Source organism: Sorex araneus, chromosome X (genome assembly GCF_027595985.1).
Source record: "Sorex araneus isolate mSorAra2 chromosome X, mSorAra2.pri, whole genome shotgun sequence".
Classification (NCBI taxonomy): Eukaryota; Metazoa; Chordata; class Mammalia; order Eulipotyphla; family Soricidae; genus Sorex; species Sorex araneus.
In genome coordinates, this window is record NC_073313.1 from 200,589,195 (window position 1) to 200,609,191 (window position 19,997).

A 19,997-nucleotide genomic window follows, 5' to 3' on the forward strand; every position below is an offset into this window, starting at 1 on the left:
GGGACAAGAAATTTTTGTCTTAGAATTGACAAATCAAATAGAATATATATATATAGTAGGAGTGACTGCAAGAATTTTCAATTTGGACACCCATCTGTATAAGTGCACTAAAGAAACAGGTTTTTGAACAGAGAAAAATGCCAAGGAGTTTTACTTAATAGCAACTACAATATAGATCAATACTGATTGAAGTCTGCCAAGAAAGCTAATATAACTTTTATCTGTATTGACGGAATATGGAGGATATAGTGCCTCTCTATTCTGTAGCAATCAGTAATCACACCACAAATGCACATAAACTGGAGGAACTTCAAACATAATTAGAATATTGATTTAAAAAATCACAACATCTATTTATCAATTCAGAAGAAATGAGAATAGTACACAGAGAGCAAGCAGAGCAGTAAGACTCAAGCACATTAGAGCACTATTGGCTTCGAGTGATTCTCAGGTGGAAGAAAAATTAGACTTATCTATTATTTAAAATAAAAACTAGAATCAATGAACTGATGTCAGAAAGGATTTGGCTAAATACACTACATCACTTTTCAAATAGCCTTCAAGAAATGAAACCAATTGATTTGGTATTACTCCTTCCCTGTAACTAGCAATTGAGAAGCATAGCCTGTTGACAAAGTTGACAGAATTATTTTAGTGGATCCAAATATTGATTGGTTGAGACCTTGTAATTTTAGAATGTCCCAGTCTAAACCTCTGGGCTTAATTTCGCAGAATATCAGAGGACATAACAAATGGGGGAATTATTAGCTAAGGTAAATGTATACAATGTTAAAAATATAAAGAACATTTTTACATATGTAGTTTCAGATCACAACAAAAGTGTTTCTCATATCTTATATTTTAGAGCTCCATTCCAATAGCTAAAACATTATTAAACATGTATGCAAATATTACAGTTTTTAACATTGGATATATAGTAAAATTGTAAAGTTACTGCAAAGATGCTGCCATTAATGAAAATATTTTTTAGATGCCTAATGCTGAAGCTTCAAAATTATATTTGCTAATCAGACTTCTTGTTGCATAATCATCTGGGGTGTGTCTGTGTGTGTGTGTGGGGGGGGGCGTGTGTGTGAGTGTTGTCACTTCATAGAACAACAATCTTTGGTTTCTCATTCTGCTACTTTTTAGATCTCATAGATAGAGCCCAGGTTTCCTCCTACATAAATTTTAGAAGAGTTCGTGCATATCCCAAGTTTATAAAGACATAAAGATTAAAATAGTCAAGTACAGAAAACCTACATTATAGTATTGACTTTGTCAGTGTTAATTTTCTTCACAATTTAATTAAACCCAGAAAATGTTTCTAGTAATGCTGATGCTGAATGAACGTACTCTGGGTTGTTGACTAGGTGAATGACTGAATAGACAACACTGTTTTCTGAGTTATGACAAAGAAGATGTAAGGATTTATCAGATGGGACTGGCTTTCATCCTACTTCTAGATGGCTGAGTGCAGAATGTAAATTATTAATCATTAAATAATAATTCAGTAAAAGCACTTATGTGGGGGAATTTATAAAATATGGCTCATGCACTATGCTTTCCAGTGAGTGATTTTAATACAGTTAAAACCTAAAAATTAAAAAAAATGATTAATAGTTAATCTGTCCATTAGACTGCCTTTCTAAAAAATTGAATAGCTAAAGTAATATTTTGGCAGGAATTGCATCAAACTCAACTAGGCTTAGACTCTAACAAATTCCAGCAGTACTAATATTTTATTTTGTTGATTAAAGAACAAGCCGTTTCTTTTGAATATCAGTTGCAAGTAGTGGACCCAGAATCAACATAAAGAAAGTAGGTATATTGTTACAAAAATAGTTTCAAAGTAATGCCAAGCATCTGAACATGAATAATACTATTCAAATAATTATAGCAATTATATTAAGTCATATTTAAGTGACTATTATTTATGAGATCTTGGACCTGAAGTTTCTAATTCTGTTATCTCAAGTTTTCATATTTCTTGCCATTTCACTAATAAAGAAACATATTGGTAAGTTTCCAGACTTGTACATTTTTGAATACTAATAATAGGATAATAAGAACAGATCTTAGCTCAGGAGCATCTGAATCTAAATTTGGATACTTTGAACTGCATTGGGAAAAGGGCTTTTAACTTGTAACTTTTTAAGACAAATGTAAATATTACCTCAGTCTGGCTACTCTAGATATCCATAAACCAAAGAAATAAAGGGATAACTTACCTACAAATTTGTATCACTAAATTGCTGACAGTGATACAAATGACAGGTTGATGTCAGGTGGAAGAGTCTGGGAATTTGTTTAATGAAAAAGTTGTTAAAATCAAATATTTTGTAAAACTGAAGGTGAACAAGCATAATTGACATTAATTTTGGGAGATGCTGCTGCACAGGATGATGATCTTATAAATAGAGAGAGAAAAACAGAAAAAGATAGATATATTTTATATTGTGTAGCTCATGACTCATGTTGGTAAGTTCCCTGAAACTGAGGAGAAAGGGCTAGCTAAGGTAAACAATCACCATTCCAGGGCCTGATGGACCTAGGAGTGAACTCATGACACTGGCTAAACCAATCAAAATCATCAATCAAGATTTATAATTTGGATTTAATGGCTGGAGCGATAGTACAGCGGGTAGGGTGTTTGCCTTGCACGTGGCTGACCTGGGTTTGATTCCTCTGTCCGGAAAGCCTGGCAAGCTACCAAGAGTATCCCACCTGCACGGCAGAGCCTGGCAAGCTACCTGTAACATATTCGATATGCCAAAATAATTAACAACAAGTCTCACAATGGAGATGTTACTGGTGCCTGCTTGAGCAAATCTCTGAGCAACAGGATGACAGTGATGCAGTGATACAGTGACACAAAAATAAGAGAAGTATATAACCCATTTTTGCAAGGGAGACAAAATTTGGCAGTTTTCATTCGTCATTCAGGAATTCTGAGAACAATGACAGCAATGATATCAGTGTGAAAGACAGTCCTATTTTGTTGTTGTTAATTGGATATATTATGGATGCACTCTGGGTAAGCCATGACAAATGACATTGTCTTGTCTGCAAATTGGTACTCTTTCCCCATATCCTACCCCCCCACCCTCACCTTTTTAATTCTGTAAATGCCAAGATTGAGGATTACTGAGCATTGACTTCTAACCTACCATGTGGCTTCATTTCCCACAGGCATATCTTGTTACTTGTTATTACACACAATTTGAAACATTGGCATAATATAGAATCTACATAAGGGCTTGTACTTTATTTCAAATCATACTGGTTAAATCAAAATGATGGCTACAAGGAAGTTTGTGTAAAGTGTTATCCTCCACCCCCAGTACTTTTGCCATTAGAGTTAGCATTTTCTTTCAATCATTTAAAATCAAATTTAGACCCTATTTTTCATAGAGCCTTTGGGGCATGAGAGAGAGTGCAAATGGATTTGGCTTTACTTTATGAGGCATTTTGAGTCTGGGCAGCTTCTGTCTTTCAGCTAAGATGACAGTGTGGGGTTTGGATCCTATTTTTGTTTTTTCTTTTCTGATTTTTGTGATCCAATGGTGGTGTTCTGGGGCTTCTCCTGGATCAGGGATTGTTCCCAGCGATGTTAGGAGTCAATCTGGTCCTGGGGATGGAATCAATCTTTCTGCATGCATACCATGTTGCAGCGCATTGAACTTTCTTTCTATCCAGTTTTTCTTTTTGTGCTGTATTGTTTATGAAGCATTTATAGAGAGATTCAGAATGCACTAGTTTCCATTACTCTTGGTTTCAAACACTTTTTGTCTGATTTGTTTCGGTTTGGTTTTGATTTGGGCTTTAGGGCCACACTGGGTGGTGCTCAGTTTTTACTCCTGGCAGTACTTAGGGGACAAAATGGGGTGCCAACAGAATTGTACCCAGAATGCTTGCATGCAAGGGAAGCTACCCTACCTGCTGTGCTAGCTATATCTCTCCAGCCTCTCAATACACTATTGTATCCAAATATGTTTTAGATGGCTTAAATTTTAAAATGATGGATAAAATTAAAATGTGAAAAGCAAGCAAAGATGTATAAAATAAAAATTTTATCAATTTATTTCATAAGTTAAAACAGAAATTTTAGATGAGTAAAATTAAGCGCCATGATGTGAGGAAACAATTTTTCTAATAAACACTTTTTGTTAGAGTAAATTGGTAGTCATTTTTATAGAAGGAAATCTGTCACTACTTTTCTAAATTAAAACCATAGTAAATTGAGCAACAGAAACTTACTACTTATATCTATGTGCAAAAGATTGCTAAAGATAACTTGTTTATTTATTTATTTATTCATTTTTTTTGCTTTTTTGGTCACACCCAGCGATGCTCAGGAGTTACTCCTGACTTTGCACTCAGAAATTACTCCTGGCAATGCTTGGGGGACCATACGGGATGCCGGGGATTGAACCTGGGTAGGCTGCATGCAAGGCAAACGCCCTACCTGCTGTGCTATCGCTCCGGCCCCTAAAAATAACATTTTATAGCTAAAAATAGATGCACTAAGCATGTATTCAGCTGTAGCAGATAAGAAAATATATACGTAGTACATCTTCATAAAAGATGTTATTAAGTTTTTATGCTTCCTTGACCAAATGGATTTTAAGTATATACATGTAATACTTTTTAAAGATTGAAATGATTGTTACCTAGGAAATTATGTACTTATTAATATCTCTTAAAATGCTTAGTAGTTTATTCTGACCAATATGTATGTGTCACAGATTCTGACAGTAAGGGTTGTAAGGTTTTGAATATATATTTGTTACACCATATAAAGAATATGAAATCTGGGATAAGTATTAATTTAGAGGTAGAGGGAAAATAGAATGCTTTGTATTTTGGGAGTTTGATAATTCAAAAGTAAAAATTTAAGAATTTGTTTGATCCCTGAAAGGAGCGATAGCACAGTGGGTAGGGCATTTTCCTTGCATGCGGCCGACCCGGGTTCGATCCCCGGCATCCCATATGGTCCCCCAAGCACCGCCAGGAGTAATTCCTGGGTGCAAAGCCAGGAGTAACCCCTGAACATCGCTGGGTGTGACCCAAAAAGCAAAAAAAGAAAATTTGTTTGAAACATGGATTTGGATATTTATACTGACAAACTGTGTGCTTTATAGAAATAGACAAGTATTACTAATATATATTTTTATTTTAATAACATTTACTTTGTTCTGGTTTATTATCTGAATAAAACAAATATATATGCTTATATATAATATGTACTTAATAGATATACAAAATATGTATATGCATAAAGATTCAGGTTGAAATCAGTATATTTGAAATGAAGTTGGGGAGAGTGAATTCAGTACCCCAACTCTGTAATTCTTTAAGAGTGAATGAATTCTATATACATCACTTAAAGCCAGGGATGCATTCTGAGAAATGCATTGTCAGATAATCCCTAACAACTCATTGCAAAAATGTTATAGAGTATAGATTTAAGCAAACCTAGGCCTTATATAAGGACTACAATCACTTATGTGATTTGTCTTTGATGGAAACTTTGTTCTGTTGAGTAGACTGTAAGTGTACACATATGTGTATTTATTTGTGAGAAATGAGAGGTTTCCTTAAGGCTTGTAAATTTTATGTTCATTAAAATGCTGGAAAAATACTCAAACTTACCTATTCCTCTTCCCATTATCTTTTGGATGGAGGAGATTTGAGTCACACACTCAGCTGTGCTTAAATATTACTTCTGGTTCTCATGAGTTAGTGCTTAGGGATCATGCCTGGTATACTCCAGGGATCATAAATAGTGTAGAGGATCAAACCTGTGTCAGTCACATGAAAGTGCTTTACCTGCTACAGTATCTCTTCTTTTATCTTTCCCCCCTTTGGTTTCTAAGCCACACCAGCAGTGTTCAGTGCATACTTCTGGCTCTACCAGAAGATCACTCCTGGTGGGATCACTCCTAGTGATCACTCCTGGTGGTCTCAATGAACCTTATTCGATGCCAGAGACTGAACCCAGGTCAGCCAAATGCAAGGCAAGTGCCCTACCTCCATACTATCACTCTGGCCTTGTACTATCTCTTGACCCCACTTGCTTTACTTTCTTTTCCTGGGATATAGTTTGGAGACTCAAAATTAATGAATAATGACTGCTCCTTAGTAGATATGGCAAAACATCTATCAGGGAGTCTCAGATCTGTCTGGTCAGGTTTCAACAGAGGTGTTATAATTCTTATCATAAATCTACTTCAAAGCATGTCACAATTATTTCTTAATGACCTATGTCATAAGTGTATCACTGTATCACTCTCATCCCGTTGTTCACCAATTTGTTCAAGCAGGCACCAGTAACGTCTCCATTCGTCCGAGCCCTGAGATTTTAGCAACCTCTCCCATCTTTCCCAAAGACTGGAGGCTCTTTCATGGTCAGGGGAATGAGATCTGCTATTGTTACTGTATTTGACATATTGAATATGCCATGGAAAGCTTGCCAGGCTCTTCCGTGCGGGCTGGATACTCTCAGTTGCTTGCCAGGCTCTCCAAGAAGGATGGAGAATGTATATCAAAGAATATGAGCAAGTATATTAAAACCAAACACATGTTTTCTGCTTTAGGCTCATCAGTGTGCTAGATTATAAGAGGTCTAAAAAGCTTCCGGAGCTTTGTTTTATATAGATTTATTTATATATAAAAATGTCATAAGTGTAAAATATTTATTTGTAGGAGGTCTGACTGAAATGCAGGCAAATGGACAGACCTAATTATTGATAAAAGTGTTCACATACTCTCATGAATACACTCAGTTCAGTCTCCAAAACTCTTTTCAGCTTCACAGCCCATTTGTTGTGTAACTAATTTTTATTCTTGGATTCTTCTTGTATTTGTATCACATTACTCTAATGAAGCTATCACTTTCTTTATTCCAATCCTTTTTCTTTCTCTCGAGTTTATTTTATTATTTCCTCACTTAGATGACTGTTGCTTTATGGCATTTGTCCTCAAATTCTCTTCAACGGTGTCCTGCCCAGAGTTCAGTCAATTTTGGCTGAGACTCTTCTATATGTGTGCCTGACCCAGGACTGACCTACTTTGAGTCCCAGCTCTGGGCTTTTTGGCGACTTTAGATTTCCTGATTGCTCAACTCTCTCCTTCCTTAGTTGATTTGTAGACTCCTTGGAGTTCATTATTGGAATATGTTATCTTGCAGAAAAAAATTATAGCAAATAAATCTCTCAATAATTGCATATGTAATTATATACTTAAACTATAAACACAAAATAAGAAATATATTAAAATGTATATATTCACATATAGTCAGCTGTTTATTTTATTTTTCTTTTGTTTGGGGGCCACATCTAACACTGCTCTGGGTGCCATGCAATACTAGGGACTGGGCTCATGTCTCAGATACGCAAAGCGCCCATGTTAGCCCTTGGAACTATCTTCCCTGTATTCCCTGTATAGTAACTTTTATTTGTAATTTTGACATTTTAATAGCAATTTTTTTTAATATTGTTACTACAGGGACTGAGTACAGAGGTCAAGACACTTGCCTCATATGCTGCTGTCCTGGTTCAATCTTCAGGACCACAAATGGTTCCCTGATCACTCTCAGGAGTGATCCCTGTACACAGAGAGTCAGGAGTAAGCCCTGAGCACTGTTGGGTGTAAACTGTGCCCCATCCCCCAGCAAACAGAAAAAAATGCTCTTACAATGTGTTGTGTGATATAGAACAACTTTAAATAAGGTGTTTGGTTTTGATATTCATTCATTAAAATAATAAAAAAGCATTCTTTGTGGAACATGTGCTTAATGACAAGAACACTACCAAGCAGTAGTGCTAGAAATATTAACTTAGTCACAATTTAAGTACAATTAAAGACAGACTGGAAAACAAAGAACCAGGAAACTTCTTTTATCTATGAAAACCATTAGATTTTCATAGATAAAAGACTGAAAATAAAATAATCTACAATACTGGTAGCAATGTAGCACTGTCATCCCATTGTTCATCGATTTGCTTGAGTGGGCACCAGTAACGTCTCCATTGTAAGACATGTTGTTACTGTTTTTGGCAAATCAAGTATGCCACGGGTAGCTTACCAGGCTCTGCTGTGTGAGCGGGATACTCTTGTAGCTTGCCAGGCTCTCTGAGAGAGATGGAGTTAGGGTAGGACTCAAACCTGTGTCGGCCACGTGCAAGGCAAACTCCGTACCCACTGTGCTATCGCTCCAGTCCAAGATACTGGTAGACCTTAATTTTTGAACATTTGTTAAACTTTACACTAACTTGTGAATAGCTATTGTCTATCTTTTGAGAGGAAGAATCTGGGATATTTATCTTCAGAATGACACAGAGAATATGTACAATAGAAGAAGAGAACAATAACCTGAGTTAGATAACAAAGTCTCTCTATCCGTACCTAATTACAAATTTGCTGGCAAACTGAAAAGAAGGAAAAGTTAGTGACAGCTAGAACACCAAAAAAGAATGCAGAGTACATGGAATAGTATCCCAATGGATCCTATCTAACAATATTCACTGTATCACTGTATCACTGTCATCCTGTTGCTTATCAATTTGCTCGAGTGGGCATCAGTAACGTAATCATGTGAGACTTGTTGTTACTGTTTTTGGCATATCAGATACGCCATGGGTAGCTTGCCAGGCTCTACCATGCGGGTGAGATACTCTTGGTAGCTTGCCAGGCTTCCCGAGAGGAGCAGAGGAATCGAACCCAGGTCGGCCAAGTGCAAGGCAAACGCCCTGCCTGCTGTGCTGTCACTCCAGCCCACCTGTCACTGTCACTCTCACTGTCATCCCATTGCTCATTGATATGTTCGAGCAAGCACCAGTAACATCTCTCATTGAGAGACTTGTTGTTACTGTTTTTGGCCTATCCAATACGCACGGGTAGCTTGCCAGGCTCTGCCGCGTGGGCTCAATACTCTTGGTCGCTTGCTGGGCTCTCCGAGAGGGGCAGAAGAATCAAACTCGGGTTAGCCGCGTGAAAGGCGAACGCCCAACCGCTGTGCTATCGCTCCAGCCCCCAGCCCATCTAACAATATTAATAAAAGTTAATAATAATTATAATAACTACATTAACATAGTTAATATAACAAAATAGTGATAATTATTTGCATAATTACAGATGATAATGAACATAACATAAATATAAAAAGGTTATATAATATAAATATATGATAATATAAATATGCAAAATATTATAAAAGTGATAAAACAGTGACAGTGATGGCGGTAATAGGCAGTGGTACAGCCAGAAGTACAACTGTTTCTTTCTTATTTCTTCTTAAGTCTTCCAAAACAACAAAATTTGGTTCCTTTCCAATAATTCTGGGAAAGTGTTCTAATCCAACATTTGAAAACACTCAATGTACCAAATTTCTCCAGATGTTCTCAAAACCCCTACAACTTTATGAAGTTGGCTCTGGGACTACTAATTACCTCTTATTACCCAACAAAATGAGCACATTGTTAAAGAGCCAATTATATCTTAGAATTGTTTTTCTGGTAGAGCTGTTTTCTTAGATTCTTGGCCAAGAATTCCTGACCAGTGTCACATTAGCTCTGAACAAGTGAATGAAAATACCTTTTCCACATCCTAAAGGATTGTAATGGGGGATTTTGGAATTGGTCTTCAATCTTAGAGTGGAGTTCTTGGAGCAACAGACTCCACTGAAAATAAAAATCTGATTTCACATTATGCTTGAACCAGTCTTCTTCCTAGTGCTATTGAGGACCGTTTAGATCCAGATTATCTCCCTGATCTTCCTCTTCATCTGCAGTTGAAATCCAACAATTCACCTGTTGGGTTTCATGAAACTTCATTTTCATCTAACTTCTGAGTTATACAACTAAATTCTTAGATGCACAAACCACAGATTCCTAAATCTATAACCATATGGAAGAGTTCTGAGCCAATCATGTTATAAAGTCAGCTATGAACCTTTAGCACCTAGTCTGACTCTGACTCTGGATAAAAATTGGATTGGCATATATTTACATAATATAACAGAGCCTAGGTGGCTGCTTACCTATGACAATGTCAAATCTGCAATTCAGTATTCTTGGCCTCTAAGTGGAGTGGCAGGAGCAAGTGGACTGGATTAGTGACCTCTGACCAATGTCCTGGTATTTAGAGTTGAAGGCAAAAAAATTTTCAATGTACAGCAGATTTGAACTATGCTAACTGTAGACTGCATAATATAAGTATCCTGGTTGAATGTGCAAGATTTTTAATGAATTTTTAAACTATATAAAATTAATAATGTAGCGAAAATTAATAATGTAGCGATAGCACAGAGGGCAGGGTGTTTGCCTTGCACACAGTCGACTTGGGTTCGATTCCTCCGCTCTCTCGGATAGCCCGGCAAGCTAAAGAGAGTATCCCGCCTGCATGGTAGAGCCTGGCAAGCTCTGCATATTTGATACGCCAAAAACAGTAACAACAAGCCTCACAATGGAGACGTTACTGGTGTCCACTTGAGCAAATCGATGAACAATGGGACGACAGTGCTACAGTGCTAATAATGTAGCAGTGGGCGAATCCAGACTGACAATTTCAAAATATCTTGGGCTGAGATCTCTTGAGATGAGTCAAATGCAGCATGTCACACAAGAAAATTCTTCTGCCTGATAGTTCATTGTATTCTAACCACCTTTTATAAAGCAAGCAGACACAATTATATATGTGTGTAGCATTTTCATTATATCCTAAGTCAGGATACTTTTATATCATATACATATTTATTTATATCTTTTATATGAGAGATGGAGGACATAATAGAATTTCTGAAGAAAATAACTGCTTTACGGCATCCTTCCTGTGATAGATTCACATTCCTATTACTTCTATAGGCACCCCCTCTCTCACTGTTCAAAAATTTCTTCATTCTTTATGTGCCAATTTGGAAATGATCTTACAGATGCTACTATTGTATAACAGAGGTCCTGATACAAAACAGCTTTAAAGTTTAAAGTCAAAGAAATATTTGAGAAGTCCACCTTGTCTTGTTGCTCCTAGTTCCTTTCAACTTTATGGACCTGTATTTTCCTTTCATTTCTTTTCTCTTGTTCCAACATATTCATTCTCACAGTTAAGTAGCGTGACTAGAAATCATGAGTTCTGGGAACAGTTTGAGAGGATTATTAATGACATTCTCTTTATTTTTCAAAAACATCCTGATTTAGATGATGAATGACATGGCCACCCAATCAGTGAACCAATGTTTGGCTTCTCTGTATCTTAGTTCCAAGGGAAGAGGCTGTGTGTAGATAGCATTCGGTATCAGCAATTGCAGCTGCATCTTCTTAGAGAAATGAAGGACAGGGAAGAAGGGGGGGACAGCAGTTAGTGCAGTGTTCCTCTCTCCTTCCTCCCACGCCCTATTGCTTCCCCTGTTCCTCAGTCTGATTCCCAGAGCAGGGTCTGCCAGTAATGTAGTCAGGCTGTGGATACAACTTCTGCACATGGAAGAAAGTGGCTGGCCAGGGCAATCACAACCCCCTCAAATAATTTCTTCTCCTACTTTAGGGAATTGAAACCTTAGAGAAAAACATCTAAATCATAAACTTCTATGTTTTCTGGGGACTTAGAGTTTAAGAATGAGAAACGAATAACTTGATTTGAATAAAAAAATATAAAATGTCTTGCTTTATGTAAAATAGTATCTATTCTTCAAATATATTTAACTAATTATGGAGGGTCATCCCGTTGCTCATCGATTTGTTCGAGCGGGCACCAGTAATGTCTCTCATTGATAGACTTATTGTTACTGTTTTTGGCATATCCGATATCCACGGGTAGCTTGCCATGCTCTGCCATGCGGGCTCAATACTCTCGGTATCTTGGAGGGGTGGAGGAATTGAACACAGGTTGACCGTGTGAAAGGCGAATGCCCAACCACTATGCTAACGCTCCAGCCCAATTATGGAGGGCAGTTATATTTTAATGGAACAAAAAATAGAAACATGGATCTATAGACTAAGGATAATATCGCAAATGTAACTTCACTTTGAACAGAGAATAGAAAATAAAGAATGCCTGCCTCATGAGCCGGGGTGGGAAGGAGAAGTATGCAGCTGGAATAAAGAAGGGATCACTAAATCAATGATGGTTGGAGGGATAATTCTAGATGGGTGATGTGTACTAAAAGTCGATAAAGGACCAAATATGATAGCCTCTCAGTATCTATATTGCAAACCACAATGCCCCAAAGTAGAGAGAGAGTGTGGGGGAAATTGTCTGCCATAGTGGCAGAGAGAGGGATGGGATGGGGGCGGGGGTTTACTGGGGACATTGGTGGCGGAAAATGTGCACTGGCAGAGGGATTGGTGTTTGATCACTGTATGACTGAAACTCAAACATGAAAGCTTTGTAACTGTATCTCACGGTGATTCAATAAAAACAATCATTATCAATTGCAAAAAAGAAAAGAAAAGGGAAGAAATTCACTTATTCTCCAAATTATCTTGAAAATAATTATGTCTTTATCAGGAAAGAACAATTTATCAACTCAATGTAACAATGACATTCATATAATGGTAAGGAAATAAAGGAATGAGAGTAATGCCAAGGTTGATAAACAAGTTAACTTGGAGCTGGAGTGTACTACATGCAAAAATGAAGGAAAGACAGCTTTTTTCCCTTCATCAAATATATTATAGAGAATATTGAATCTATATCAACTATAGCAAACTGACCAATGCATTATAGAGAATAAAGAAACTACACATACCAGAGTGAAGTGACCAATTTAGAAAATTTTGTTCACTGTTGAGTAACTACACTTCTATATGGTAGCATATATTTCATCTTTCTCACATTCCATAATGACTCACAGCTATATTCTCTGATGGAAATTTTCCTGTAGAGCTATATGTAACATTTATTTCTTCTGGGTTTGGAATTCAAATCATATTAGATACATTGTTTATTTTATTTTGGAGGATACAAAAATATATTCTTTAGGAAGGAGTCAGTGATGAAAAAATAATAAAATTAATGGCATTCTGAAAGATGAAAATAATTTAACAGTAAAGATCTAGATACATAATTGAGATTCTTCTCAGTGAGATAAAAACTTGGTAGATGAAATATGTAAGCAATAGGTACCCTAAACATATTTTAGTGAGCTTTTCTTTCTTATCCTCAAGATCTATTTAACAATAGTTTATAAAATAAAGTTGCATCTATTTACTGGCACGTTAGTGAAACTGCCCATAAATATTCTTATTGAAGTTTCAAAAGTCTACTTTTATAAATATGTTAATCACAAATATTTTTAATTCAAAACCTAGAATCAATAAAACATTATACTCTGAGTTAATACACTAAATTCCAATTGTGTTGTTTACATAGATTTCTATTCAGTAATAAAATATAATGAGACAGATATGACTGTATTTTCATGGGAAGACTTCCCAAATAAATTATTGAGTAAAAGCTGTAGAGTTGAGAATAAAAGAGCTATAGCACAGCAGGTAGGGCGTTTTCCTTGCATGCAGCCAACCCGGGTTCAATTCCTCCATCCCTCTCGGAGAGCCCGGGAAGCTACCGAGAGTATCCCGCTCGCATGACTGAGCCCGGCAAGCTACCCATGGCGTACTCAATATGCCAAAAACAGTAACAACAAGTCTCACAGTGGAGACGTTACTGGTGCCCGCTTGAGCAAATTGATGAACAATGGGAAGATAGTGCTACAGTGCTGCATGGATTACATACATTGTTATATATGCTAGTGCAAGAATAATTATTTCCCTCTCAATAATTATAATCTCTCTAGAAAGAGAGACTGCAATGGTATTGGGAAGTTAATTCTGTTTATTTATGCTTAATATTTCTATCTCTTTAAGCATAATTTACAGCATATGCCTAGCACTAAAATCCAGAAATGGAAAGAATACAAACTGAAGGCTTGGTAATAAAGGGCAGATTGTCCAAAATGGCACCTGGAGTTCTGCAGCTGTCTGTTGCCTTCATATTCAAACTACTTCTGCTTTGGGATTATTTTCCACTTGAGTTGCTTACTTCTTTCCTGTTTAGATTTGATTATCTGACTCCTACTTGTTAACTTCTCTCAGGCAGTTTATCTTGCCAGGCTAATTGACTTTTTGTCCTTTGTCCTTGGGCCTGGATTCTGCCTGCAGCTGTACTGTGCTCCCAGGTCAGACTATTTTGGCTTTCAATATGTTAACTTAATTTTGGACTCAAGTCCCTCACTCTGATAATTTCAACCAACACATTCCTAGAATATGTCATCTTGCAGAGCAAATTGCAAATAAGTAACTCACAAAAGCTTACATGTGAACTGCCATTTTGATTTGCCTATATTTCTTAAAAAGAGTAATCCAGGTATTCGTTGGATTCAAAGAGTAGGAAAACAAATGGCATATAAATAAGCAACCACAAGACTGAAAGAGGAAAATCTTATCTGTTCTACACATTTGGTAACTTTGCATCATGAAAATAATCAGGAGTTGACATCTTAAGATCTTTTTTATTTCCCGGGAGGAAAATTTTGGGTCACAAATATTTAGTAGTACAACTTATACTGAAGGAAAGAATTCTGTACAAAAGCATTATATAGCACAGTCTTAAAACATGGTTTCAAGACTGTGCTATGTTTGCACATATAGCATATATTTGAAAATTTCAAATTCTCTTTTTAAAATGAATCTAAGGGAAACTCAGTAGACACTAGAGTATCGTATAGGATGCAGGACAGTACGTCTTTGTGGGAAAAGAAATTTCACCAGTGTGAACCTTTAGGACTGGTGAGACAATGGTATGGGGAAGGGTATCAGTAACATAAAAGAAAGCTGCCGGGGTTTTCAGTATGCCCACTTTAATCTTCTCTCTGGCAATCTCATGGTTCACTAGCAGGGTCTTATATTTCTATAGCCATTATAACATCTTCCAAATTGTGCCTATCTGGTCCACCAAAACAAGAAAGTCGGGAAAGGCCAGAACCTTCCCAGAACAAAATGTTCTTGTGACTCTAGCTAAATTACTCACACTCTAGACTAGAAGAATCTGGTCAGAGGCCATTTGAGAGTTCAAGAGGAGGAATGTACTGTTGCCCCTGTTAGAGGAATACAAAGGAGAGATTGTTATCCACTTAACTTCTCTTTCTTTGTTTTTTCTTGGGGGCAAGTAATGGGGAGGACCTCCCAAGCAATGCTCAGGGGGCCTCAGGGGTTCTCCCACAGCTGGGTGGTTCAAAGCTCAGGCCCAATATGTGATGTTACTTGGGCCAGTGTCCATCATGACCACCCCAGTGGTCTCGGCAGGAAACCTCTTGCACTACATCCAGTGATGCTCAGAGAGCCTTGTAGTGCCAGGGATCAAACTTGAAGTCAAGACCAATGATAACATGAACTCCAACCCCGTGAGATATCGCCTCACCCCATAAGTGTGATAATTTAGTGTTCATCAGCAATGATGAGACATTTGGACTTATAGTTTTAGATGCTACCAGGTGTGTGGAATACTTTATTTTTCAAACATCCCAGAACATAGTAGTAGACCTCCCAGAGGCTTCTTGTAACTAATTACATTTGCTCCTGATTGCTTAGTTTATGTTTTTTTCTCACCCTAAAAATTAGCTTTACAAATGGAGCTTTTCAAATCACTGGCACTGAACTTGTTTTCAAATAAGAAAGCAAGTAGAGGGAAGCCTTGTGACTTATTAAGGTAAGACTAGATAGATATGGTCATAGCCAAGATTATAGCCTATCTTCAGGAGCTTAGACACTTTTTAGAACTCAGTGAATTTTAGAGGTTGGTAATGGTCAGGGACAGAGCTTAGTAATGTAAACCTATCTTGCATGTATGGGGCTGTGGATACAATCTCTCATTTGTGCTCTCTTTCTTTCTCTGTCTCTCTGTCTCTGTCTCTCTGTTTCTCTGTCTCTCTGTCTCTCTATCTCTCTGTCTCTCTCTCTCTCTCTCACACACACACACACACACAAACACACACACACACACACACACACACACACCATGTCTGGGGAGAGTGGAATACATTGAAAGACTAGTGGGTAAGGAATCTTGCTCTGGCATTTGAATCATAACGGAAGAAATATTCCTCTCAACACCATGAATTTAATTAGGAAAGATGGTTCCCAAATCAGCACCCTTAATATATTACTTTTCAATTACATGCCAAATATCTTTATCTCAGACTTTTAAAATTAGGTTATCCCTGGGTCTTAGTCTCAGCATTTCCATCCAGCTTTTGTTAATGCTGGATACAGTTTGTCTGGCACCTGGATGTCAACATAAAGAACCTGTCCACAGAGCTAGTTATCCCCAGCCAGCCGCAGACTGAGTCAACCCAGTCAGAGATGCTGTGCCTTCAACAAGGATGTTTGCTTGCTGAGGTCACTGGGGCTTTCCTGTAAGCCTAGAATTATAATCAGATTAAGCCCAGTACATAAAAAACAATGTTAAACAAATACATGGAAATCATTAAATCAGCTGGGTCAAGAAAGATAAGGCAGTTGAAAACTATCCTTAAAATTCCTTGGATGAAAAGTTTCTTTTTACCGCAAAAGATTTTCATTTTCAGTATTACAGAGTTGAGCCTTTGCTTGCTCGGCTTAGTTTACACCAAAAGAAGAGAACTGGACCAACTCAGGAGGAAATGAGTTCTGTTTATATAAATTAGTGTTGAATGATAGTAGATGACTGGGGATCTGGGACTGAGGGGTGTTAGGTGAAGAATTGAATTTTTTTTTTCATTTCTCAACATTAGACCTGTATGCATGCCACCTGGGAAAATCATTCGATTGTCTATCGATTATCCTACCAGAGTTCCTTCTAAGTGCGGAACCCAGTGACAGAAGGCCCAGTTCCTCTCTGCTCACCCTCCTGCTCTACAAGGGACACTGATATGTAGCTGTGGAGACTGGGATTTTCTCATGTTATCTGGGAACTGTTGCTCCCTTCTTCTCAACCTATGTCAAATTTCAGGTTTTCCTCCTATTGTTTGAAAAATATCACTGGAAAAGAAGTACCTGTATCTGGAATTCTGGATTTTAGTGAATTCCAGTAGTCAAGAATATTTGTGCCTAAATTTTGACTTTTTCTTTATTAGTGGGCTAAAACATTTCAAGCAGATACAATAATCCTGATGGTTTCATCCCTAAAATACCAAGAACATTAGAGAAAATATAAAACTAAAGAGAAAAAGTAAAATATATTTTGAGAATATGCAATGTTTAGATATGACTCCTTAGCCAAAGAATGCAATTTGGGAATGATGGAGGTTTACAGTGTAGAATTGACTCTAAATTATAAAAGTGATGAGAGTCATGTACCTAAAGTAATTCACTTTCTCTACTGTCATGTAGGAGGCTTGTCAAAGCCTCTTTTATTTTTATACTGAAACTGGAATTAAAATGAGAGCTAGAATAGAGATAAGTGGACAAAAACACAGTACAACTGCTTATACAAGCAACAGTTATATATAGTACCTTCACAAAATCCTTTATGTAATCCTTGTCACTTATCCTAATCAGTACATGTAAGTTTCAGATGAATTACTCACAAATATTAAACAGCTTAATCAAAAGTTAAATAATTTACTTCATTTTTACAAAAATATGAATAAAATTTGATTGTTCTAAATACCAAAATCTTCTTCTTTAGACTTCTAGCTCATCATTAATTATGTCATAAAATTTCTTTATATGGGCCTTAATGATTCTATTTATAAAACATATAGGTGGACTATAGAAACTTTAAATTGAGCTGCTCACAGCAGGTATGGTGCCCAGGACCCTGTTTATTTCAGAGTCTACTGTCCTACTACTCTCCTGAATAAGAGGAAGAAAAATTTTCCACCAAAAGCACTACCTATGCTTTTCCTACTTCAAGAGGTTTTTCTGGCCAATATGTAAACTTGGATCCATCCTGTTCATCATATAGGGTTCTGTTCTGCATGCACACATGAGTGCATCATGTATCCTGCTGACCAATGTTAGAAGCATCCTATAACCATAATCACAATAAATACATGTCACTTTTCAAGGAAGACCTCCAGGTGGCATGCATTTAGCAAAGCCAAACAATGCAAACAACAGCAACAACAAACCTGTTGATGGAGATAAAACCAAAACACCCAGCAAATTAGACCGAGAACACTGTTTTCCATCACATCCATGCCTCTAGTTTTATTCTGAGTGTTTTTACAAGAATAGCATAATCTTGAAATCACCCGATAAGATTTCTAGGAGTATACCTCATCCTGCATAAACTTTTATTCCTGGTAGTTTGTCATTGTGTCACGTAATCTAAAAGTCATTATCATGCAAGGTTTTCAGCAATTTTTCAAACAGAGCATCATGGCTTCAGGAGCTTACCTGGTGGAATGAGAAAACAGAGCTGATCACATATAGGGGCAGAGCAAACATCCGCAGACCACTGATGCTCTCGAAGAAGCTCTTAATTCATGCCCAGAATCTTAACCTTTTGCTGGGAGCCCTAAAACAGTGTGTGAGGAGGGGTAGGCCAGGTGGTGGGATAGACTGGTAGCCAGTTTATGACTGCTGACACCATCCTGGGATTGGATGCAGATCAAGAAAAAAGATACTTACTTGCCACCATGGGAAGGGTCTCCACCAGCACCTGAAAGAAGTCGGAGAAACAGGGCTCCTTAGAGACCTTTTCTCTTCCTGGGCTTCTCTTTCTTTGCTGATCTCTCTGGTTGCTTAGGAGGTGTTGCTAGGCTGGTGTATGCCTTCACCAGCTGATCCCACCCAGACCAGGACGGCTCCGCAGAAAACGCGCCCCACCGTACTGCCCTCTAGAAACCGTGGCCCTGGGCAGCTGCCCAGCCACTGACCCGAAGACCCTTCCTGCCAGATGCGTAGTGGAGCCGCGCCCGCCTCTAGCAAGCTGTTTTTGTGTGCTTCCCAGCCCCCTCCCCGCTCCCAGCTGCGCCACCCTTTCCCCCTCGCATCTCCCGGCCAGCGCGCGACTTCGGCATCCAGACCGGGCGTGGGCGGGGTGATGTTGACAGAGACCAGCCACGGCGGGGCTGCGGCGGCGGCAGCGGCGGCAGCTGCGGTGTCTCCACCAGCGGCCCGGGCAGGGAGGGGGACAGAGGAGCCAGAACAGTGAGGAGGGGGATGCCGAGTGAGGTCGGCAGGGGCGCGTGAAAGAGAAGAGAGGAAGGGTTAGCTGGGTAGTTAAGAGGAGAGGGAAAAGATACGTGATTAGGACCCCAGAGCGGGGACGGGGGTAGTAGCAAACTCTGCTTTACCTCTTCAGTAGCTTGATCTCTGCCTAGCTACCCCAGTAGAGCTTATTAGGGGCAATTGTCCGCAAGCAGTATTTAAATCTGGAAATGTGTGTGTGTGTGTGTTGGGGAGGGGTGCAGTTGTGTAACAAAGAATGGACTGGAACCACTAATTTCATTTCCATTCTACTGATTTGAAACACAAGAAACAGGGCAATTTAATGATGTATTTTTTGGTTCACAACGGTATAGTTTGTGGATGAAGGGAAAAGGAATGGGCTTTCTTCCTCTAAGGGAGTTTGGAAAATTTGCCACAACATAGAACATTCATTTAATAACCCTACCTTGCTCAAAAGAAGTAGTTTTCCTTTAAAAAGATTCTTCCAGCCCATTAAGACTAGATTTTTAAATTCATGTTTATTTATGAGATTTCAATTTTATTTTTGAAGGTATACATAGAGCAGACACGAGGAAAGCAGACCGACTTCATATTGTTTCTATGCAAACCAGGTTAGGGACAGCATGCTCCATTGATAATTCACAGAATAGGCATATAGATTTTCTTTGTTTAAATTACACATTGTTATGGAAATTTTCTAAAGCATAAATAAAATCACAAGAGTATAATAAGTCCCTATGTACTCAGTCTCAACTACTGTCACAATGTAGCCAGCTTAATTTTATTCATATTCTTCCTTCCACCTGGGATTGATTTAAAAAATTGTCAAGACATTATTTTATCCAA

The 19,997-nt window shown here is 37.9% G+C and overlaps 1 protein-coding gene across 1 annotated transcript in view; it reads right to left on the minus strand.

The window, feature by feature from the left end:
* Positions 1 to 18,957, minus strand: part of SCN7A (sodium voltage-gated channel alpha subunit 7) — an 87,618-nt gene extending 68,661 nt beyond the window's left edge. Inside the window, exon 1 of the mRNA XM_055123089.1 lies at positions 18,609 to 18,957. Within this exon, the coding sequence (XP_054979064.1) occupies positions 18,609 to 18,618 (10 nt within the window). The 5' untranslated portion in view covers positions 18,619 to 18,957. The remainder of the gene's footprint in view (positions 1 to 18,608) is intronic.
* Between the last annotated feature and the right edge of the window lie 1,040 nt (positions 18,958 to 19,997).